This window comes from Gymnoscopelus braueri (genome assembly GCF_963280865.1).
Source record: "Gymnoscopelus braueri genome assembly, chromosome: 5".
NCBI lineage: Eukaryota > Metazoa > Chordata > Actinopteri > Myctophiformes > Myctophidae > Gymnoscopelus > Gymnoscopelus braueri.
The window spans coordinates 26,990,785-27,016,195 of NC_137606.1; the positions used below are offsets into that span (position 1 = coordinate 26,990,785).

The following is a 25,411-nucleotide window of genomic DNA, read 5'->3' on the forward strand; positions in this document are numbered from 1 at the left end:
TGGAGCAAAAAAGCTTTACATCAATCCATCTACCTATCTTTCTGTCTGTGACAGTCTGTTTAAAAAGAAATAACTTAAAAAGAAATAACTAAAGCTGTCTGTAGCATGTCTCTGCTATGTATGCTAGTCACAACACATTTTTCATACTGCATGATTTGCAGTAATAATAATAATAATAATGAATTGCATTTATATGGCGCTTTTCTAAGTACTCAAACTTACTCAAAGCGCTTTACAATGGTTCATTCATTCATACAGGGGGGGCATTGGGGCAGTAGTCGCCGACAGCTCTAGATAAACCTGCCAGATATCTCAAGATGCTTGTGGATGCTTCCTTGAGCGCTGGAATCACACACAACTCGCTTCTTTGAACCGTTCACAGAAGCGAGCAAAACATCGGGGAGTGAATCCCAATTTCTCCCGATCTGTGACTTTGTTCGGCAAACCTCAAAAAATGTTGCACAGTGGATAATCAGGGCTAAAATTGTGTAGTTAACTCTGCATTACTGTTTCTCTCTCTCACTGTCTCACATACACTAGTGAACTCAATGAACTCTCTTTTAGAATTAATTGTGTGGCTCTCTTCCCTGGTTTACAGGCATGAGTTAAAGCCATTTAAGTCTCACACACACACACACACACACACACACACACACACACACACACACACACACACACACACACACACACACACACACACACACACACACACACACACACACACACACACACACACACACACACACACACACACACACACACACACACACACACACACACACACACACCCACACACACACACACACACACACACACACACACACACACACACTAAACACTCCAGTCTTATAGATTCCCAGAGTGTCTCCCTAAGCAGCTCATTGAGCCAAGTGGAAGGCCATTATCAAAGCCACTGGGAAGGTGCGTGAGTGGGAGTGAGGATTCTCTGATCCTCTCACTCCAGGACCCCTGAGCTCCAGTCCAGATGAAGACGACCCACATCACAGCTGTAGCTCCCCTCCCACTACTACCCACTGAATGCACCCTGCTTCTACCTCTCCCCATCGATAACCAAACCAATCCCACAATCCCAGGCCCTCCCCCTCACCCCCGCCCAAAGGCTCATTGTCTCAACGAGCAGGGATAAAAGCTCCATTCTTGGAGCCTAAAGGTTTTCCTTAAATGGGAAATCAATGACGCTCTTTCACCTTGAGGGACTTGGTTGAGGAGGGGGCGATGTGAACGCACTCCTCTGAGTAACAATGCTGCCTTCCGTCACAACACAGACATGGGAGATGGGGAGATTTTATCTGGCCTCCATCATATAAAGGAATCCAATAAGTCTGCATGTTGTGCTGCCTGTGCACTTAATAGCCTCTACACACTGTACGATATTTGATCCGATTTGGCTCTCGGGGATATTTTTTGGTGATCGCCGAGAAAACCACCGATCTCAGTCCAGATCGGGCGTTCCTCTGCGAGGTGTTGATCGCGCAGTGTGTAAGGTACTCCGAGAAGAAACACCCCGATAAATTGCGCTCGGCGATCGGTTCCCCATAATCTTTACTTTTCTAGCATGTTGGATATTTGGGTTTGTCGGATCCGATGAGAGCCGTGCTACACCCAATCAGAGCAATTGATAGAGTGAGCGAGCCTGCTCAACGATAGAGGAATAGGGCTTGCAGACAGAGAGAGAGAGAGAGAGCTGTGTGCGTGTGTTTGTGTGTGTGTGTGTGTGTGTGTGTGTGTGTGTGTGTGTGTGTGTGTGTGTGTGTGTGTGTGTGTGTGTGTGTGTGTGTGTCTCACATTTTGTACTTAAGTAAAAGTAAATAAAAATGTACTTGAGTAAAAGAACAAAAGTATTCGCATTAAAATATACTTTATACTGAAAGTAAAAGTACTAATTTCCATTTCACAAGCTTCCAAATGTATAAAAACTAGAGGTTCGGGCGGCCCGAACATCGGAGACAGTACAGCGTGTACACGCTCATTGCAACAGCGGTGTTTGTTTCGACGCGCAAACCGAAAGCGAAAGCAACAGCGGTGTTTCGACAGAGGGCCGGACCGCCCATTAGGCAGAGTAGGCAGTTGCGCCCTTTTTTTTGCAGGCTCTAGGTGGCGCTGTGGCAGAAAACGGTGGCGCGGCGCGGCGCGGTGCTGTCAGACATAGGATAGGCTCCTGTCCTCTGTATTACTTTCTGTTTAAAAGAGACTGAGGTGCTCTTATTTTTTAATTGGGGGGGGGGGGGGGGGGGGCAGGAAATATATTGCCTAGGGCGCCAAATTGCCTAGGGCCGGCCCCACACGCAAAGTGAAAGCGAAAGCAAACTGCAACATGCAAACCGAAAGCGAAGCAAAACCTAACTTGTTGGAGACCCAGACACGCAAACAGCTTGGAGAGGCAGACAGCCACGCATGCGCGCGACTCTCTATTGTATATTAGGATGCTTTGAAAATAGCAGATCTACAAGCTCACAACGTGTCCCTTTGCGACGCCTTGTGAGCATGTAGATCGGCTATTTTAAAATAGCCTAAGTATGCATAAGGCTGAAGTGGTTAATGTATGTTTTGCAATAATAATCAAAATCTACAAAGTAACTAGTAACTAAAGTTGTCAAATAATTGTAGTGGAGTAAAAAGTATAATATTTTCCAACTGAGATGTACAGTAGTGGAGTAGAAGTAAAAGTATTGAAAATTGGAAACACTCCAGTAAAGTAAAAAAATCCTCAAAATTGTATGTAAGTACAGTACTTGAGTAAATGTACTTTCCACCGCTGCTCTTTCGCTCTTTCTCTCTCTCTCTCTCTCTCTCTCTCTCTCTCTCACGGTCTCTCTTTCTCGTTCCTTGAATAGACTTCTGACTGTGCTGGTGGATAATGATGTGGGCTGAGTCTCCCCATGCAAACCCTGGTCTGCTTATCTGGCTTGTGTGTGTGTGTGTGTATTATATATCTCAGTGTATGAATAACTCTGTGTGTGTCCTGCACAAACGTGTCCCCAGTCCCAGCAGTGTCTGCCTGTCATTGTATGAAACAGTTTTAACACCACCTCCACGACTTATACAATAGCCTAGTTTGATTCTGCCTGTGCAATTCTCTCTTCCTTCTCTCCCTTCGTTAATTGCCAAAAATGACACCCCTCCATCCCTCCCTCCTAACTTGTGTTCTCATCACAGACAAAGAGATTTAAAGACTGTCATTTCAAACAATTTTGAGAGAAAATCTGCGTACGGAGAAATTAAGAAATATGCAATCCAGAGTATTCAAACATGTATTTTTTTTACGTTCAGATGACTCATTGTCTGACCATATGTGCCTATTAATGCAATGTTTCAGTCACACCGAAAGAAATGACCATACAACAAATGTATTAGTATGTACTCAAAACAAGAATACACCCAAAAATTCCCTTGAATGCATCCATACAGACGGGTGACAAATTAAAGAGAAAACCTGAATAAAATGAGTGAAGAAACATAAGGAATCTAGATGCTTCCCTACAGGTGTGTACTGCATGATACAGTTACGCAGTTAACATTCTATCATGTTCTGTGGCATGTATAAAAAAGCTGACCTCGATTTTGGATCCAGATGGACAGAAACAAAATATCTAAGTGACTATGCAAGATGGTTCATTACTGGGGCACAGATGGCAGGAGCTTCAGTCACCAAGACTGGTCAACTGGCTAGTTTCATTAGGAACAGTGACTTTTTCGATATACACCATAGATGGATGACTGGATTGTCATGTCATTGAACAATAATGTACAACAAAGTAAAGTAAAAAAATAAAGATCTATGGGAAAGGCATCAGTAAAGGCCTTTGCAGACAGGGTGCGATTTTTCGCACGGAAAAAACGGACAATATCATTTTTCAAAAGAACACATGGTTCTCTATGACCTCGTGCACACCGGCTCCGTGCGGCAAGTGGCTGCGGCGGTGCGTTTTTTTTCTTCAATCGAACCCAGTTCGATTTGTGCGTCTTTTCCCATGCGGTGAAAACTGATTGACCAATCGCACCCTGTCTGCAAAGGCCTTAAATGCCAGGTTCAACCATTGTGGTCAAAAGCACACACAAAAGCGATATCCAGTCATATTATGTGAAAAACTAGTTTTTCAAGTCATGGGATCTTTATCCCTAACACATACTTGCCCGACGTGATGAATATGTAGTAACAGTTTTAAGTAACTTAAAACTGGGAACACCATTTTTGTCCCAAATCCATTGGTTTGATGTCCAAAGTGTGGCTTATGTCAGGCACACATAAACACACACACACACACACACACACACACACACAGACACAGACACACACACACACACACACACATACACACACACACACACACACACACACACACACACACACACACACACACACACACACACACACATTCATACATAAATTCATACACATGCATACATAAATTCATACATACATACATGCATGCATTCATACACCCCTTCACATACTCAATCAATGCTTTTCTCCATGAGCCACTAGTCTTACCTTTATGAGTATCTTGCCCTGCAGGCTGTGAGGGCTGGGTAATGTTTTGGAGTCGCTGTTTAGTATGTCATTCAGGTCCAGCTTATCTCCCAGGATCTCTCTGAGATATTGAGCTATCTTCTTCTGCTGCAGAACGCTGCAGTGGTTCTCTATAGAGAGGATTACTGGATACCTGAAGAAAACACAATTATGCCAAAGTTAGTTTTATTTTTTTGGGGGGGGGGGTTTAAGTCTCCGCCAGAGTAAATAAAGCCCAGACTGCCAGTGATTTTCAGTTTTCTTTCCTAAAATGCAGAGTAAAACCAAGGAGGTAAGATACAGGCGTTTTTGCAAATCGAATAACAAGGAAGTGAACGGTGGAGGAGATCTTGCGATAGGGCTTTCACCAACTAGTCGACTAGTCGACTAGTCGACTAGTATAACCACTAGTCGACTTTGTTGCTACTAGTCGAATAGTTGAAAAAAAAAAAAAAAAAGTTTTTTTTAAAGTTTTTTTTTAAATTTGTTTTAATGCCATAGTAATGGCCCATCTTATTATTATTATCCTCCTGACTTTATTTTTTATCAAAAGGGGGTCAAAAGTATGCCCAATAAAAGCCTATTATTGGGCAATGGGGATCCTTGGACACGCTGCTGTGGTGCTGTGCTGCTGTGCCAGAAGCGCTTCCCTTAAAACGCCATAAAAATAAGGGCAGGAGGATAATAATAATAGTAATATAGTAGTAGGATGGCATGAAAACAATGCCCCCCCTAAAAAAAAAAAAAAATTGTAGAGTTTGTAAATTAAATTTCGACTAGTCGACTAGTTGACTACCACTTGGTCAAATGAGTCGACTAGTAAAAATCATTAGTTGTGAATGCCCTATCTTGCGATCATGTGATCTCCTGGTTCTGTGTGTCACTGAGGATGAAATGGTCACTCATGTGTTAGCAAAGAGTGGAAAAACTGAAAAAACACAGCAGACGTCTTTGGCAGGGAATGAGTTGACAGTGATAGTGGAGAGAGGGAGAGAGAGAGACATAGTCGGGGAATGACATTCAGCAAATTGCCCGTCCGTACGGGCATCAAACCGGGGACTCGCCGATCAGGCGACCACTTTGTTTTGCCCACAATGTTTTTTTGTCACTGTATATTTGCACATACTGTACGTGAAATTTGTCCTCTGCATTTACCCATCCTATAACTAGCAGTTGGCCACTCCAAAGCGCTCTGGGAGCAATTAGGGGTTAAGAGCTCAGGGACACACATCGACACATTGCTGGCCTCGTCTGGAATCAAACCATTATGGCCGCCCACATACTGTATGTGGCCAGTTTCTTGTAGGCATTTTACACGAATGTGGCCATTTAAAAGAAAATGCATTTAAAAGCCCATAAACCATGTAAAAAGGTTATAGAATACCATTTTGCATGCCAAACAAATGGACTGATTGATATCTTGACAGGGGTATAAATTCGGTTTCATCGCCACGCAGGCTGGAAAACTGTTTCAGAGCGTATTCAAATCTGAGATTAGGCAGAAAATCATAAAACATTGTCATGCCTACTCTCACACTGGTTAGTGTTAAGCCAGATGTATACATAGTTGCTTGCTGGTGTCGTGCACCAAAAACAGCAGATATACAAGCTCACAAAGCGGCGTGCAGCGAAGATCACTATTTGATCTGCTATTTTCTAGCTTGTAGATCTACAATTTTTGTTGCGAGACAGACACTATATCAAGCCCTTTAGTCTCCTAATCCTAACATACATGTACTCTGTAGGTCAGTGTTCCCTCTCACCAGATTAAAGGCACACACGCACACACGCACACGCACACACACACACACACACACACACACACACACACACACACACACACACACACACACACACACACGTGATAAGATACTATAATAAACAAACATAATCCCTCTGGTACACAACAGGGATAACATAGTCAGACATCCAGGGTCAAACACGCACTGTAGCCCATTTTCAGATCAACACAAGAGAAGCTCTCAGGTTGTCCTCCTGTATGGAATACTGGAACTAAATGAGCTGTGTAATTTGTCTGTCATGTGTGTGGGTGCCAACAATTAAATACAGACTGGCAGCCATTCATAATTATTACAGGTGGCAGTGCTGATAAAATGAATATCAGCTGAATGGCAGGTTGGAAATGGAGACAGGAGAGTGTTAAATGAACACCGATTTTACGGTTTACTTGCTTTAACCACTACACAAATAGTGTCAGGAAAATGGCATTATTATCTTTTATGCATCTGTAAAAAAGAGAAATTGACATTTATTGCATGAATGCTGCTAGTGTGGCGGCAGGCAGTTGCACCATTCTCCACTTTGTTTTGGTACTGTTAAAGCCAACCCAGACACTGGCTCCTCAGGGAGGCATACTAACTGCTACAAAGCAGATGGCCCAGTAATGGGTGCTAATTACAGCCAAGAATTAATGGATCTCTTGAACAGACCCCAACTTGGCTGTCTAAATGTTGCAACACATAAAAATTATGAATCATAAACGGTATCGTCTACATGTGAACTGGTCTAGAAATAAAATATTGCTGGAAAAACTCAGTTTTTCCAGCAATGTTTGCTGGAAAAGGTGTGTTGGGGGAGGGGGGTTGTATGAGAGGTGGTTGCAATTTCAAGTAATTAAAGCAATACAAATGCACAGCATTATTAACAAACTACTTACTGGTTATTAATGAAGGCATATTTGTTGATGGTCTCTACAACAGCCTTGAAAGTGATCTTTGACGTTAAAGTGTATCCATGCTGGACCATGGGTTCTCCTTCAGGTCCATCCCAACAGTCCACTACAGACAGATCAAAAGAAAAGAAGGTATTAATATGGAAAGGATTGTGTCTCTGTCTCCATGAGCTTCACTCCCAATGTAACAGGTGCCGATATTAAATTAAATGGACTATTGCCATTGCGATACTTCTGTGATATTGCTGTATTTTGTTGGTATCACCATTTAATAATATATAATTGCATTTGTTCTAAATGTCTAATCATTAAAAAGTAATAATAATATTACCCCCTCTCTCCCAATAAATTTGGCTCATTGGATATAACTGAAAGGAAACATGTATGTAAATACCTTCCACACAGCGGCAGCCAGACTGAAGTACCCAGGCATACATGTCAGTCTTGGAGTGTGAGAGGAGCTGGTCTCCAGTCAGGTAAGTGTTGTGAGACGAGGCGATGAAGTAGTTACACAGAGGTTGCTCCATGTCTTGGTTCACTTCACGGTGCAAAGGGTTAAACACATCGCATGTGGGGCTGCGCATAAAACTGGTAAAGCCTGATGGAACACAATATATATTTAAAATAGTAATGTAAAAAAATATATATATATATATATATATTATACAGTTTTGCAGTTTCAACTACAGTAGGTGTGGAATGTGTCATCTCATGTCATCGGAAGTACGGTCTGTACAACTGATGATATGAAACATTTGACGTAATCATTTCGTGATGTCATTTTACTGAGAAATACACAGAAGACATTGGTTTGTTTTTGCCACACTGTATCTTCTTATCTGTCTGTCTGTCTGTCTGTCTGTCCCCCGCATATCTCGAAAACCATCTGACCGATCAACTTCAAACTTGCCGTGTGTATTGCTAACGACCCACGGGACAAGTAGGAAGATGTTGGATCAGCGGTTGTCCAGAGAAATAAATAAATCCACACATCTCTGTATCTGCCTGTCTGTCTGTCTGTCTGTCTGTCTGTCTGTCTGTCTGTCTGTCTGTGTCCCTTTTATGACCACATATGGAGATCCCTGATGTCATCAATATGACGTCATATTACTGACATCATAGACTGGCCTCCAAGAACTATGGTATCATCAGTACTATGGTTATGGGTACAACGGGTATTGCAGAAGTGGAGGGACACGCGTTCCCAACGGGCAAATATATAGAATGTATAAAATAGAGCTTTGATGAGAGCATCATCTGGCACTATGCCGAAACACATCAGCAGCTTGATGCAGTAAAGTAAAAATGTGCTGCTATTTACACTCATCTGGTGTGTTTTTTATTACCATAATTATATAGAAGTTCTCAGTATTGACTGTTGCTGAACATCCAACAATATTTCATTGTGCAGCCCTCATCACATTAGTCAATGGTTGTCTATGTCCACATGTTCACATGTCACATGTGCACACGCAGACACTGGTCTTAACTAAGACAGGAGTCAGACGTACTGGTCTGATCGCTCAGACACACACTAATACGGTTAGTCTGCATTCCTCCAAGAACAAGATTATCCTCACCCGTCCCTCCTCGCTGCCCATACTTCCCCCTCTCATTGCTCTGTCACAGTGTGATTTCCCCTGCCCTCATTATACTCCCCGTATTTTCCTTTCTAACCGCACTCTCCTTTAGTTGTCACACTCTGGTCCTATGCTACCCCTTTCAACATTCCTGGTCCATTTGGGTCAATTTGAATACTCTTTGAGTTAAATTAACCCTGACAACTTCATGTCGCTCAAGTTCTCCTTCACATAATAAATGATATTGGAGGAAAACGAAAGACACAAAGTGACGTAGCCTATCGGTCGCCGAGTCGCTGTTTAAGTGTTAATCAACACGCTCATTGACGTCAAGCGTGCATCTGACGAGCGAGAAAAATATCCAGGACAATATCAAGCCTGGGGTTGAAAATAACACAGAACTAGCTGTCGGAAATAAATAGTTTTCGCTAATTATAAGCAGGAATTGTGTGGAGACTAAGAGAAGGTGAGTGGAAATGGTTAAACAACACTTGTTTTGTAGCTTTGTTGAAGCTAGCTCAACTTGGATTGTAGCTTTTTAGATTTTGGACCAGCTACAAACGTCAGGTGTCGCTTTGTATTTTCATGTCACTGGTTTCCATTGAAAATGAATGGTTGCCTCTTGCCTGTAGATGTGTAGCTACCAGTCTGAACGCAGCATTACAATAAGAGTAACAGATGATATAGGTGTTACCGATGATAGAGGTGTTACAGTAACCAAAATGACAGAGGTGTTGCAGTAACAGAGATGATTCATGAGAGACAGTGAGATTTAACCCAAAACTTTAGGAGGAGAATATGTAGAGGAAGTGTAAAATAAAAGAGTGAAAGAATGACCTTCAATCCCTAAAACACCATTGTGTTTGTTCTCTTCTGACATCTCAAACTTGGCAATGATGTCCGCACAGTACTCTGGTGTCACATTAGTCATCTATGAGGAAGGGAGAAGGACATATTTTAATAATATACACATACGTACCAAAACAAGCATCTTTCAATCTCAGTAAATATTACAAAGTGTTACCTGAAGGCAGAATGAACTAGCATTACAAAAGATATGTTTTACAGGTTTGTGCAGTTGTTAAATAAGTAACCAATGATATGAAACATGGACATGTGTCTAGAAGCCTAGGGTGTTAAAATGCAGCAGGGGGGTCCGTAAAGAAAAATGACAACATTTTATGCAAAGAGAAATATAACTGTCATAAGAAAGAGGTAAAAGAACAGCGAAGGATGGGCACCCCAGAGACAAGCCCATTTTATGCATGATAAATCATCATAGTGGAGCAGATTCCTCAAGACAGATAGCTGAGAATATGTGAGAACGCCTCAAAACTAAAACACTCTATTACAAAGGATAGAAGGAAACAGGAACAGAAATAATCCTCAGTATTTCATAACAGCCTGTTTATTCTCTTCCCAGATGTGCAGAAAATGGAAAACAGCCAGTACAGAGTATGCCAAATGTGTCTCAGACAAAAGCTTTTTTTCTGTGGCTGCCTCTCACACAGAATTAGAGAAGAGGAGAATTAAAGTACCCATATCAAAACAGTACATTTGATTTTTAAAGGGGTCACAAACAATGAAACATGTTTTTGGTGTTAACTGATACAGTGTACTGAGTGTAGCCAGGGTGTTGTTTGAGATAGTAGAAAATACTAGGATTTACCTTTATCTATTGCAATTCCCTTTTTTTTCTAGCATTGAACATCAAAAGCACGAGAATGCCATTGTATGTTTTGTAGTGTCGTACTCAATATAATCAGTTAGGCAGGTGGCAATAGACATTCCCCCTCCCTCTCTACTGCTGCTCACTCAACACAAATTTGTCACAAATTGTGGTAATTCATTCAATCGTTTCTCCGGGGACTAATTTTGGCTAGACCTTTCCAATCAATCTGTGATACTGTGAGTATTGTTTTGTGTGTTGGATGATTATTTTAGTTTTTTCTATGCAATTCCCTGCCATTGACGGAGATCTTCATCATTTAAAATCCACCCGTTCACCGCCATTGACGGAGATCTCCGTCATTTCTTTTTTCTTTTTTCACACAGAACCAGGAGATAATGTGATCCAAAGATTTACTGCTCCATTCACTTCCTGGTTAAAGTATTTGGGAAATATTCTGTATCTGGACTCCTGTGTTTTACTATGTATTTTTGGCGAAACATGCTATTTTCAACTGGGTATAACAAGCGAACGGGAGGTCGCGATGACTTTTTTTTCTTTTTTCACAGAAGCACAATGAAACCCTCCGTGATTAGCAACCATCAGGGGATCGATCATACTGGAAATAAATATTCTGTGGTTCTTGAAAGATTAGTCAGAATGCTTAAACATGCTGGCAGAAGCTACAGTACAGCCTGTTTTAGAAAACCCCTGGCAGTGAATGTGTTAACTTTGTATGATATTAGCTAGGGTTGCCATTTTTACATTAGAATATATAGTATCTGGTATGGGAATGCTGTTAATGACAAAGCAGAGGATGCCTGTACCTACTACCTCCATATAAGGAATATGGTTTGTATTCAATTGTGTACTGTGTAAATTACACTAATGCAACAGTAATGTGTAAAATAACGCTGCAATGATATTTAGTGTATCTGAAGAAAGTTGCAAGTCTCTGTAAGTTTACTTAAATCAAACAAACAACAGTATACTTGGAAAATTGTCTGCATATCAAGTATACAATGAGTCGTAGTCAATGGGCTAAACATGGCAGAAGTATGATCCTTTAACATGTGCAGGACATTCTTTATACCACCTTTTTCTTATGTGCAGTATAACACCCACAGGTCTGACCTTTTGTTCAGTTCGCAGGAAGTTAGCCAACTCTTCAATTGTGAGGTGGTCTTTCTTGTCACTGTATGCTATCATAAGCAAGAACAGGTCCCGTCTCAGTGACATCATCCTGTAGAACACTGAGAACTCCTCATAGGTCAGCGTGCCCTGCTGATCATCTGTGTCTGCTTCCTGTTCGGGGGGAAGAGAGGTTATAATCACCACCAGTAAACAATAATAATAATGGTAATAATAGCTTGAACTTATATAGCGTCTTTCATGAACCCAAGGACGCTTTGCATCAAAACAATGGACAACCAACAAACAAACAAACAACCAAACAAAACAACTATTTGCCATAAGCCTGAGAGAATAGATTTCAAACAACACATCACAATCCATGATATTGTCTTGACGCGGCTGTATAATAGCAACAAAAAGGCTTAGTATTCCTGTCTGCTTTACACACAACTGTTCCCAATGTGACTTTGATCTTCACATGCTGACAACAACAACAAACAGACAGACAGACAGGGTGACTGTCTGCTGGCACTGTCCTTATCAGAAGGTTTGCAACAACAAGCAATGACTTCTGGGGAGTCTTAAAATAGTGGGCCCTGTCAAATGGTAATGCCCCCCAGTGGCCCCACACAAGTGCTTTAAGTGGATTAGTACAAACTGAACAGCCAGTGTATTTATGTGACAACCATGCTAAGTGTTCAGACATTGCAAAAGTATTGTGAGCAGAACACTTCCTCCTTATTTATTAACTTTTATTTATGGTACTTAACCTAACTATTGTCCTCCGTGTGGCAATTTGTGGTACAGCACAGAACACAATGACCTCATTGTCTCCGCCAGGCCGAGACTATGTATTCGCCCCTGTCCGTTCGTCCGTCTGTGTGTGTGTCCGTCCGCGTGTGTGTCCGTCCATCTGTGTACAGCTAATCTCCGGCACCGTTGGCCCGATCAACGTGAAACTGTGCACACACACACGCACACACCCTGGAGGACAGAGCAAAACCTCTGCCCCAAATTTTTCACCTCTGCGCCACCAGGTTTCCCCCGCAGGATCAATAAAGGTCTTATCTTTATCCTATCTTAAGGTCACATCCGCTGATGCATTCTGTTGTCAACGGAGGCATTTTGACAACATGCCTCCTCCAAAACAGAGTCACCAGCTGCGTCTTTACACCCGACAACCTTGCTGACCAACAAGCAAGGGTCACTAGTGCAGTGAAAAGCACACGATCCCTTCCTGGCTTCCCATCCGTGAACTTTATCTTCTCAGGAAACTGAGAAGTTTTAATGCCAGTAAACACACCCTGACCATGGTCTATAGATCACTCACTGAGAGTGTTCTCACTTTTAACATCGTGTCCTGGTTTGGGAACCTCTCAGTTAGAGATAAAAACAAGCTCACCCAGGTAGTCAACCAGGCAAGTAAGATCATTGGAGACAAACAATTGCAACTTCAGGACATATACAACCGCTCCATAACCAAAAAAGCAATTCAGATTTACAATGATTCTACCCATCCTCTTCACTCTGAATTTTACTTGTTGCCATCGGGCAGGAGGCTTAGGGCAAAATTAGCAAAAAAGAAGGGTTACAAAACGTCGTTTGTGCCAACTGCTGTGGACATTTTAAATAAGAAAACGTTAAATAGTCTAATCGCCACTGCTCATGACCACTGTTGTTGTGTTAATGTGAGTGCATTTTTATATAGTATTTTAATGCACCTGTGTATTTTTGTCATGTTTTATTGTTGTAACTGACTGCTGGTGTGCCAAAGACAAATTTCCATTTTATGTCAATTTAATGGACAATAAAGTTTTCTTTATCTTTATCTTTATCTTTAACTCTGCCATTTGAGTTTGTTCGTCCACTGACAGAACTTGAACTTGGGTATCTGCAGTCAGTGAGGGTTTCACCTCTACCTCATCCAGATGTCCAAAACAAGGACCTCCTTGCTGTGAGGCATTACATGTGTAGCCAATCTCTCTCTTTGCAGTTTTCTCTGTCGCACTCTCCTCCCTCCTCCCATCTTGCCGACAGACTACTATCAGCTTCCTGGGATCCCGGTTTTAATATTACCTGCTGGATCTCAAGAGACTGTTCCATTCCCTTCCAAATCTAATAATACCAGCCAATGCCTGCATCACACTCCTATAATGAGCGTGCTATGGGCTTTAGGGACTTAATCACTGACAGACTCCACACACCATCAGCAGGGAAAATCACTGAGATTAGAGTCCATTACAAATGTAATACAAATAAATGGTCCAGGGTATTTTAAGTAAACGTGTAAGGTCACATTTTTTATATCTGCCTACGCTTTAATAAAGTAAATTGATGTCTCTTTCTGTCTTGGTTATACATGTAACTTAAACACAGTTTTGGCTGATGTATATGATATATTCTATAATATACCACCAGAAAAGCAGTCAGGTACGTGTACCTTCAAATAGAATGTCACAACGTACCCTTCAAGTAAAATGTCATTTGTCGCAGATGTGAAATCTTTCTCTCACATTTATTTGAATGTCACATAACATACATGAAATGGAACATGTTAATGTTCCATTTCAGGAGCTCTGTGTAAGAAACTGTGTTAGGGTTAATGGGGGGGGGGGGGGACTATGTGCAAAAGTCCAACGTAGACGCACACATACATTTACATTAGCTTGATATGATAAATAGATGTGTGTATGTGCATTGTATGAATGTACTTATAGTAAGCACATACTCAGTGGTGGAAAGTAACTAAGTACATTTACTTAAGTACTGTACTTAAGTACAATTTTGAGGTATTTGTACTTTACTTGAGTATTTCCAATTTCCAATACTTTTACTTCTACTCCACTACATCTCAGATGCAAATATTGTACTTTAACTCCACTACAATTATTTGAGAACATTAGTTACTAGTTACTTTTAGATACATAGGCTATTTGAAAATAGCCGATCTACAAGCTCACAACGCGTCGCGAAGCGACGCGTTGTGAGCTTGTAGATCTGCTATTTTCAAACATTTTAGTACTTTTACTTTTGGTACTTTAAGTACATTTTGATGCCAATACTTTTGTACTTTTACTCAAGTAAATTTTTAATTCTGGACTTTTACTTTTTTTTTTGCAGTATTGGTACTTTTACTTAAGTAAAGAATTTGAGTACTTTTTCCACCACTGCACATACTGTATGTGTGTATAAACGTGCCTTGCTGGTGAACGTCTGACAACAATTATACAATTATCTTTTGTGATGCTATGCAATGTGTGTGATGTTTAAATTTGTTAGTGTTTGAGTTGCTATTTATAAACTACAGCCAAGAGGCCATGTCATGCGATGTCAAGTCATTTTGTGAGCAGATATTCCAAGCACTTTGGAATACAACAGTATACGAACCTGGAACATTTGCTTGATCTTCCTGCGTGGGAGATTGACATTCAGCTTGTGGAGGAGCTGGTAGATCTCCTCAATGTTCAGGAGACCATCACCATTCTTATCAGCTTCCTCAAATGTCTGCTTCATCCACGTCACACACACAAGTTAAGGAAGGTAGGATATGTGTATATATATAGGATATACAATATGTTTGCATGTGCATGTGTGTGTGTGTGTGTGTGTGTGTGTGTGTGTGTGTGTGTGTGTGTGTGTGTGTGTGTGTGTGTGTGTGTGTGTGTGTGTGTGTGTGTGTGTGTGTGCGTGCGTGCGTGCGTGCGTGCGTGTGTGTGTGTGTAAGAGTAAGAACAGAATGGTATACTGTATGTTGGGAAGACTAATAGTGAAAGGACTGTGAAAGCTGGTCATGACAGTGTCTGACCAGGAAGAAGTAACAAATTCAACTAGAAAGGTGTGCTCACTGGAGGGCAAAAACCTTCACTTGGAGGCATGCCCAAATAATGTATAGCCTATTCTGATGATGTAACTTGAAACTGTGAGTGTGTTTCTCTCTCTCTCTGACAAATTGTTAAACCTAGTCAAACATCAAAAAAAAATTAAGAATCGCATCAGGTCTTAATGGGTTGAAAACAGTAAATGTGTCGGCACAGTGGTAATGAATCAATAGAAATTGTGGTTTGATGGCATGATGAATATCTTATATGTTTTCTATTAGCTTCTTCCTGGAATCTGAAACAGCTTCATAGGTACTGACACCTCCCTCATTTGGAAAAAGCATCCATCTGATTAACCCAATGTGCAGCCTCATACCGTCTGACAGAGACACTGCATGTCTCCCTCTTTCTCTCACCAACTCTCTCCCTCGCTGTGTGTGTGTGTGTGTGTGTGTGTGTGTGTGTGTGTGTGTGTGTGTGTGTGTGTGTGTGTGTGTGTGTGTGTGTGTGTGTGTGTGTGTGTGTGTGTGTGTGTGTGTGTGTGTGTGTGTGTGTGTGTGTTGTTGAAATCAAACGTGTTGCTATCGTGTGCCACCAGCCTTATCCCTAAAATCAGCTGATTATAGAGAACTTTATAATATAGCAATCCGTTCTTTATTTCCTGCACTACGGATTAATGAAACCTAAGTGTTTGGAGCGACGGCCACCTCGCAGAACAAATCATTGTCTTTGAATAGACTAACATCTTATATCAACACAATTGACACAAGGAAGATAATAAACCAGAGATTTGAATGATTAGCATAGAACAGGGTTTTTCTGGGAGTGGCCTCTGAGGAATCTAGTATAACACCAAGGAAATCTAATTGAGATTCTGCATATGTATATGTATGTACCATATGTGTGTATTAGTGCCATCATGTGATAAAAGGATATTGGTCATGTGTACGCTGCCGTTTGGCCAACGAGTCCTCATCACTGATCCCAGCCATTAGGTAGCGCAGGCCGGTCACCCAGGTCCTAGCTTCCTCAGTGTTGGTCGTCACCAGGTCCAGGGACTCCATGTGGTTTCCATGGTACACCGTAAAGCAGCAGGCCGGGTCAAAGCTGCCTTCTGCATGCCGGTGGAAGATGTCTGACTGACGACCCTCTGTCACTTTGTACAGTGAATCAATGGTGACTGAGGGAGGGAAGATGAGAAACAGACCCGTTAAAAGGGTTTTAGTCCAAAGGGTGGAATGATGTGGACAGAAAACATTTGTACTATCTATTAATATTTAGTTTGAATGTATTTATAAAATCAACATTTATATTACAGTATATACTACTACTTAAGTTATATTTATATCTATTTGGACAGTACAGTAAGATAGGAAGGACATGTGAGATGTTTACAACTGACACCTGAGAACCAATGTAAACTTCTATCCACACATCTTGAGCTTGTTGAAAACAGAATGATAGAAGGAAAGGGGGGGACAGAAAAGCAGAGAAATATTTTAAAGGGAAATAGAAAAGATAATCAGAACAAATATCTTTGTAAAAAAATACCTATTCCCAAAATGTCTGGAAGCTCCTAACTCTTATGGCCCATCCATCCACATCAAGCATATAAATATATGATTTCTCTCTTTTCCCATCTCTCATTGTACAACAACACAGACATCAAGGCTGCTATACGGTCTAATGAGATTGGAGAGCATTCTCTGTTCTCTCACTGATTCTGTGTCTTTGTTAGGAGGAGAAATCAGTGTCCAGTAAATGAGTTGTTCTGCCTGCATAACACAAACTCTCAACATCCCTCTTTTTGTATGTAGTGTAATGCACGGTGTGCATTATACACCTCAGTGCGTACGTACAGAATCAGGGTTCAACATTGCTTTTGTTTCCTACTTGCCCTGCGGGGCAAGTGCTTCTCCAATCTACTTGCCCCATCCAAATGTCTACTTGCCCTGCCTATGGGGTACTGTTGCCAGTGGTGCAGTGAGTCAATTTCTCTCACAATGTACTTCTCAAATCATTGCCAGTTGATTGTGTGTAAAACACTACAGAACAGAAGTTCCTTCCAAAAACTATATTATCTATATATTACATCAATAATGAATTCATTATATTTAATTGTAGATACAAATTGGGTTCCATGCAATCAGGTGAAATGTTATCTTACAATGCACACTCATTTTGGTGGCTGTCTGGAGCCCTGTGCTCAGGCAGAGAGATTCAGAATAGGCAGACGGCGGCAGCTTGCAACTAATAGGAGAAATCAAGAACGGAAACAAAACAAACAAGAAAAGTGTGCTCCTCAGAGCACAGGTCTCCACCGGGCCGGGTTGCCTAGCCAGGGCCCGCAAACTGTAGTCATAGCCACTTGGAATGGAATCTGAAGAATCTAACTTATACATCTTCATCACATGACGCCAGAGATAATGTGTAACAATTGGTGTGAGTAGTAGCAAAAAGTGTGTTTTGAACAATTTGAAGAAAACACACTTTGTATTATTCATCAATTACGCAGGAAATAATGAACTGATTACAAAAATATAAAATTCTCTCTAATCAGTAACATGTAGGTGATACTTATGTCTATCAAATGTGGTTTTATTGAAAGGCAATCAAAGTCCAGAGCTTAGAAGCCAAACATCGGGTGTGTGTGCTCCATGATAAATCCCCACAGTGCGGCTGCAGAGTTGTTGCCAGAATTTGCGAGAAATAAGCAACCAGGTCTATGAAAACAAGCCCAAAAGAAGCGACTATAATAGGCCACATGAGCACTTCAAACCTATATATGTCCTCCATTAAACAATGTGCATATTTATATATGTTGGCTATTTGAAAATAGACGATCTACAAGCTCACAACCGTTCTACCATTATTTACAAGGAACTTCAAAAAAACAAGCCCAATGTGGCTTATAATAATCAGACCAGGCAACACTGCAGACAGGGAGATAGGAGAGCGTATATTGGATTGGGTATAATGGCTAGCGCAGTCTTCTCTTAAAGGCAATGGCATCTGGCACAGTGATTGGTTTTATCATTGTAACGCCCAAACCACACCTATGCATAATGTAACGGGTAGCGCAGGTGTTTAGTGGGTAAGGGAGGTGTCCCAGAATAGCAACTTTTGCGGGGGAACGCCCCTTGCCTAGTCCTAAATCCGATATTAGTGGCTTTAGCAACTTCAACCTGGAATAGGGCCCTTAGGCTCCTTGACTCTCTTTGATGCTCAATTCAGCTAAAGTAATTTATCAGTTATCACTGCATTGCAAAACTCCTTCTTTTATTTTCCTTCTCAACATTGACTGTTTTCTGTGTCCTCATTTTCAATGAGGCACAATAATGTTCAGTACAATATTTAACTCACTATCACCAATTTACAAATAAGGCAGGGTTATTGTTTCATTATACTCCCCAGCATCAAATGAGCTTTCTCCCATCACACTCTCTTTCCTTTCCATAATCTCATCTAATCTCTGAGATTACGCTGGGAATAGATCCAACAATATGCTGACCTTATTTTTTTTATCCTGACCAGACTTTAAAGCCACACACTCCACTCGACAACTTCATTGGTGTAAAAAAAAGTGGGTGAAATTCTTTGTTGTAAAAGCTCCAATCATTTGCGGTTTCAAGAAAGGGGTAAAGAAATAGAGAAAAAAAGAAACAAAAAAACTGGTTACGGGTATAGTGACCGTAACAATAACAAACTTGATCAACTAAAACAATAGTGAAGATCTGAAGAATGTAAACAAATTAACATGCAGGGTGAAAGACGGTGGCAATTTAACAATGCTGATAAAAGGGACATATGTGTTACAAAAAAAGAAATAAAGTAATCAAAGCAAAATCCTGAGTGTTTAACTCACTCTGAAAATGTAATGAACGCTCAGGATTTTATTTATGTGCACACTTGTCTACTCACTCTTGGCCTTCTCACTCTTTCGGGAGGGTTTCCAGCGAATGCAGGAGCGATGCTCATCCAGGTAGAAGAGTCTCACCAGACCTTTGGATCCAGCCTTCAGCTTTACCATCTGAGTTCCCGACTGCATCACACTCATGCATCGCTCCACTGTGGGGGAACACACACACACACACACACACACACACACACACACACACACACACACACACACACACACACACACACACACACACACACACACACACACACACACACACACACACACACACAGGTCAGTCTCACACTAAGGAAAAGTCACTGACTTGAGCAGGTGTCTGGATTTTTAAATCTTGATCCTTGGTCAGGAAAAAACACGAGCAAAGTCACAGTGTCACGCTAATGATGCGCAGCCAGCAGCTGATCTGGGTCAAGAGCCAAAGAGTGCAACAGAGATGCACTGTGTAGACACACAGGTCTAGTTATCCCACCGCTACCCGGTGCCACCCCCCCCCCCCCCCCCCCCATAGAAAAAGAGAGAGAAAAAGAGAGGCAGAAGGGATCATTTGATGCTGTCTGTGGCCTAGACAGAAGTAGTGTGTGTGTGTCTCTCAGAGAGGAAATGATGGAGGCACAAACAGATTTGGCAGAGTTGACGGGGAGAATACTGGAGACTGGAATAAGAATGACATGGTACTATGCGTTTGATTTGACAGGTGTGACAGGCACCGCACAGAATACAAGCAAGTGCAGATCTTTGCTGTGACACTGTGTGACAGTTATTGCAAGACAGGACTAAATGGGGATGACAACAGAGAGATGACATGATGGCAATGTGTGTGTGCGTGTGTGTGCGTGTGTGTGGGTGCGTGTGCGTGTGCGTGTGCGATGTGCGTGTGCGTGGATAGATTGATGGTCAGTTGGACAACAAAATGAAAGGCTTGTGAGAAATCCATTACTGTCTATGGTACCTCCAACCAAGAGTTGCACATGTGTACTTATGCCATGCCAATGGAAACAAATCTTTGTTCCGTAATGCGGAGGCACTTTAAAGTTTTGGACCGAGAGAGTTTTCTACTATTTAAATTAAGCTACTAACAATTGTCAGGAAAGGAACCATGCATGGTCCTTTTTAAACATACGATACGATAATACTTTATTGTCAGTTCACCCTGAAATTTGTCTTGCGACCCAGCAGCCATGGGTCCTTCATTTTTCTTTACAAAACACATATACATCTGCATGAATATATCATATTCATAAGCATGCATACTATACACAAATTTGTGTGAGGGCACAAGGCTAACTATTAGAATTACTGTGTCTTTTTAAAACAAATTGAATGTAAATACACGCGCACACTGCACGCACGCACACGCACACACGCACACACACACACACACTAAGCTGTTAACGCCCACATTTTGTATGTATAGGAATGTATGCAAATTCTCACATTCAAGTTCTCACATTCTCACACACACACACACACACACACACACACACACACACACACACACACACACACACACACACACACACACACACACACACAACCCCAAGCCCTGTATAATTCACCTCCCCAAAATGTAGGACAAATCATGCACTGATGCTTGCACAGCCTGCCATGTTGATTACACTAGCGCAGTCAGGAAGAAATACAACTCACTAAAATAGTGGATGACCTTGGGCTCTTGAGCCTGAGCACACTGTTTTGATGTTAACAACACTAACGAGACATCTGGAGCAAAAGACTGAGATGAAAGACCCCGCATTCAACTCCTGTAGAGCACCACCATGACTAAAGCCAAACTGAAGCATTGTTGTGAAAACATAAACTCTGCCACTTGCCCTTTCAGTGTGGTGGAGATAAAGATCATTTGAATGACCTGATGCTGCTGATGCTGATTTCTCGAGCCATCTGTGAACATGCCAGCTGAATATGAACTGAGATCATAATTCAACATTAGAGCATCTGGTATGAGATGAGGTTTACATTAATGGCGTGCAAAGGTCACATGTTTATAAACATACTTCTGCCTCTATATGCTTTTATTTACATATCGTCACTGTCGGGCAGAAACCTCGTACCTCCATATTTCAACTGTTTGTTTTTTTAATGCCCTACTTCGTCATACTACAGTGTCACATAAAAGTGGCATAAACAGCCGATCTACAAGCTCATAAGGTGTTGTAAGCTTTCTATTTTTGCTCATATTATGCACTTTCATAGCTGTAAGAAAAATAAATCAGTCAAAACATTTGCAAGGAAATTAGTTCAATTTAACAGGAAGCCCTCACGCCACTTGTGGGTTTTTAACTTTCTTATGCCTAAACATATGCCTATATATATGCCTATCTAAACATTTGCATTATCTTCTGTTGTCACTTTGTGATTTGTCCTCCCTCAAGAACACTCCACTCAATCCAATTTTTTCACGCTAAGCCTGGCTTTCTAGGGTCTTCACAATCCATTAATCCAGTCAGAGGTCATGAGTCAAAAAACTAAAAAATGTACTGGAATGAAAATGTGATTAATGTATCCTGTTCTTTTTAATATTGACTCAATATTCCCTGTTGTCCCTCCATCTTTCAGTCATTGTCCCTCTCTCTCTCTCCCTACATTTACATAACTGCTCTTCTCTCTGTATTCAGTATGCAACAAGCATGGATGGACGCTCTTCTTGTCTATGGGGTCTTAACAAAGAGGCTACTCATTTGCGTTTGATCATAGCTTCAAGGCTGCGGCTGTGTTACTGCAAAACATGTTTAAATTGATTATGCACTTGTTTCTTGCATTAACATAGCTGGATCAATTCCAGCATACAGCCATTTAAATTCACAATTATATCTCCTCATCTCACAGCATCTTGCAATCGCATCAGATATGGAATTATATTTTTTTAAGTCAAATTGAATTAATCTTGAACAGTGGATGACTAACAAACTAGAAAAGTGCACAGATCTCCGCCAGCCCTGGGTGCCTACTGCCTACCCTGTGCTGTGTCAGTCATAGTCGTCATTTTCGCTATCCAGCAATTCCAACCGGCACAAGAGACAAACTTTAGCCGAGGAATACATTGGAGTCAATGAGGGCCAGGTGGACCGGCTTAGAACAAACTCTATTTCTGAACTTTGTTAAATACTCGGCCCAGGAAAATAAAAGAAGACATATCACACATTGTTTTCTGCTGTGTTGCTTTTCGATGTGTACATTGTATACGTTTATTGAGCTATCTAAAGAGCACAAAGTAAGTTTCTGAACGTGCGAAAGTATCTCAAGATCATTGGCTAAGATACAGCCGAGGCAGAAACAAAACATGCCGCTGTTTAGATGCCTCAATGAAATTATACAGTGTGCACACAAAAACACGCGATTGGAAAACAACCTGTGATACGTCTTCTTTTATATTCCTGAACTGATTAACTGACAAAGGAAGGACGCAATCGTTCAGAAATAGTGTTTGTTTACAAGCTGGTCCAGCCGGCTGGGGGAGGGTGTCACGTTTCTGCAACAAACAGTGGGTGTAAGTGAAATCGCTTTTGACTCTGAATTTAGAGGCCCCTCAATGTGTGATGCACATTTGGGGTAGATCAGACTTGAAATCCAAGTGCGGAACCTTAACATGCCGCATCATCATTAGACATTCAGTTGGCCAGAGCTTAATTAAGAAATAACTTAAGCTACTCCATCAAGAAGCAAGTTACTTGTAGCTTTCAGAGCTGAGAAGTCTGCAACACGTGTACTGTATGCGTTAAGAAACTGCTCACCTCAGTCGGCAGAGAGCACACAGAAGACACATCAAAGCGTTGTGTATTCACAGAGATACAGTTCAATGAAATACGTTTTAATTAGGTTAACGAGAGAGGAGGTTCTGTGTGAACAAAAGCCTTTCCTCGTGGCCATTAAAGGTGCACATAATATTGAGCTTTATCCCATTTAGACCTGAGGCCGATTTTTAAAACGGCTTCTAAATCCTAACCTACGTTTTCTGAAAAACGTTTAGAAAAACGTTTAGTTATATATATATATATATATATATAAATAGCAACATCTAAAATTACACAGATGCTTTCCCAGTTTTAAAGGTATAACAACATATTTCCAGGTCTTAATGTGTTATATCATCATTACCAGCAGCAGCAGTGCAATGTATTGCCAACTTTGACTTTCAACAGAGCCACCATCATCATATGCATCACAGTATCACAAGCAAATTAAGGTGTTCCAGCAAGCATTTTCAATATCCTCCCCTGTTTTACTATTTTCATTGGTTTAGATTCTAATAGAAATGAAGAGATTTTTATCAGAAAATTTAATAATTGCCTGATTTGTGCTGCAGAACCATTAAAAAATCACTTGCTATGAAGATAATGAGTGGAATTGACCTCAACCCACAAAGATTTTCCATAATTTATTCATAACTACAAAAATTGATATGCAGCAGCATCTGCCTGCTCCTACATGCACTATTCATGTGACACAAGGCAGCACCATATTACTAGCTCTCACCACACTAGCAAAACAAAAATACAAATGTCTGATCTCTGAAGACAGTTTTGTAGGTGTATGCAACCTGACGTTGAGCTTTGCATTGCAAGCCTTGTTAGCCTGTTGCACAATGGAAAGGTTGATGTTCAAGCCTGAAGATAAATAAATAAAGTGAGCAGTAATATGATTCGGTTCTTCGTGGCAATGTTAAGCGAACACCAATCAAACACACGCTGAACACCAATCAAATCTGTCACTGCCCGCTAGCACGCCCGCACGCCCGCACGCACGCACGCACGCACGCACGCGCACACGCACACGCACACGCACACGCACACGCACACGCACACGCACAGACACATTTCTCTTACATTACCTGAATAGCTTGTAATCACCTGACTACACAGCAACAGTTTCAGAGAGTGATCCATTACACCATGAATACACTGATACATACTCTAGGCCTAAACGTGATCCCCTCTCTGTTACTTGTGCTATAAATACTTTAAGAACTGTTTGTCCACACGTACAGTATACATGCAACACACATGCAGTTACTCAAAATAGACCCTCCAGAAAAATGCGATTATGCGATCGCAGAATTTACCGCATAATCAGCAAAATGACGCATAATTACGCGGGGGTAACGTTTTTTTCAAAAAGGCCGCATCGCATAATATGCGCATCGCATCGCATAATATGCGCTTCGCATCGCATATTTCCACTTTTCACATTTCTCGCAACTTTCTTCGCATATCACATATTTCGCATATTGCCGCATATTTCACAACTTTCCGCATATTTCACAACTTCCCGCAATTTCACCGCATAAAATTGCAAAAAAAACCGCATATTTCATCGCAAAATCAAGGATTTTAGCCCGCATAATCAAGAGTTTTAGCCCGCATAATCAAGGATTTTTGCCTGCGTTTTTGTGGAGGGTCTATCAAAAGCTCACCATTCTGCAAAAGTCCGTATTTCTTTGTTACCACCATTCCACTAATGTGGTAGACATTATGGGCCAGTAGAGAGGCTACAGTTACCCCAGTCGATTTCCCTGCAGCTCCAGCACAAAAGGTAGACCGTTCCTTTTGATGAGGGAAGGCACCTGAACAAACAACTGTAGCGGAAGATGCCTCCATGTCTTCTCAGTTATTATGTCCAGAATAAAGTCAACCTCAATTAAATCCCAGGTTACCACAGATTCTGCTCCACGTGTAGCTAGATTTTTAGTTTAGTCAGAGTATCATAAGTTCATACTCGATAGCCTCTACAGCCCAATCACAAAGTTATCCGAAGCTTCCGTTTCCACCTCTGTCTGTACCATTCTCTGGTCTGGATCTGGAGTGGCACCTTCATCTGACAGTCACCTCTTTCTAACAAACACACGCACACGCACACGCACACACACACACACACACACACACACACACACACACACAAAACACACAGCCGCCTAGCTCCTGGTTTTCTGTTCTCCACCCTCACTCTTCCTACTCCACCTCTGTCAGATATTCACTGCCAACCCCTTTGAACGGATACCGTGCAGCTATGTGAATGTGCTTACCCACAGATACCTAATACAGGGATTTAGGTTA

At 41.4% G+C, this 25,411-nt stretch overlaps 1 protein-coding gene across 1 annotated transcript in view; it reads right to left on the reverse strand.

Moving 5' to 3' along the window:
* plch1 (phospholipase C, eta 1) overlaps positions 1 to 25,411 on the reverse strand; it is a gene marked incomplete at both ends in the record, with an annotated part of 75,564 nt that overhangs the window by 28,700 nt on the left and 21,453 nt on the right. The window contains 8 exons of the mRNA XM_080429152.1: positions 4,514 to 4,685; positions 7,209 to 7,329; positions 7,618 to 7,821; positions 9,641 to 9,734; positions 11,607 to 11,777; positions 14,994 to 15,123; positions 16,361 to 16,604; positions 19,346 to 19,492. Coding sequence (XP_080285278.1) covers positions 4,514 to 4,685; positions 7,209 to 7,329; positions 7,618 to 7,821; positions 9,641 to 9,734; positions 11,607 to 11,777; positions 14,994 to 15,123; positions 16,361 to 16,604; positions 19,346 to 19,492 — 1,283 coding nt within the window. The remainder of the gene's footprint in view (positions 1 to 4,513; positions 4,686 to 7,208; positions 7,330 to 7,617; positions 7,822 to 9,640; positions 9,735 to 11,606; positions 11,778 to 14,993; positions 15,124 to 16,360; positions 16,605 to 19,345; positions 19,493 to 25,411) is intronic.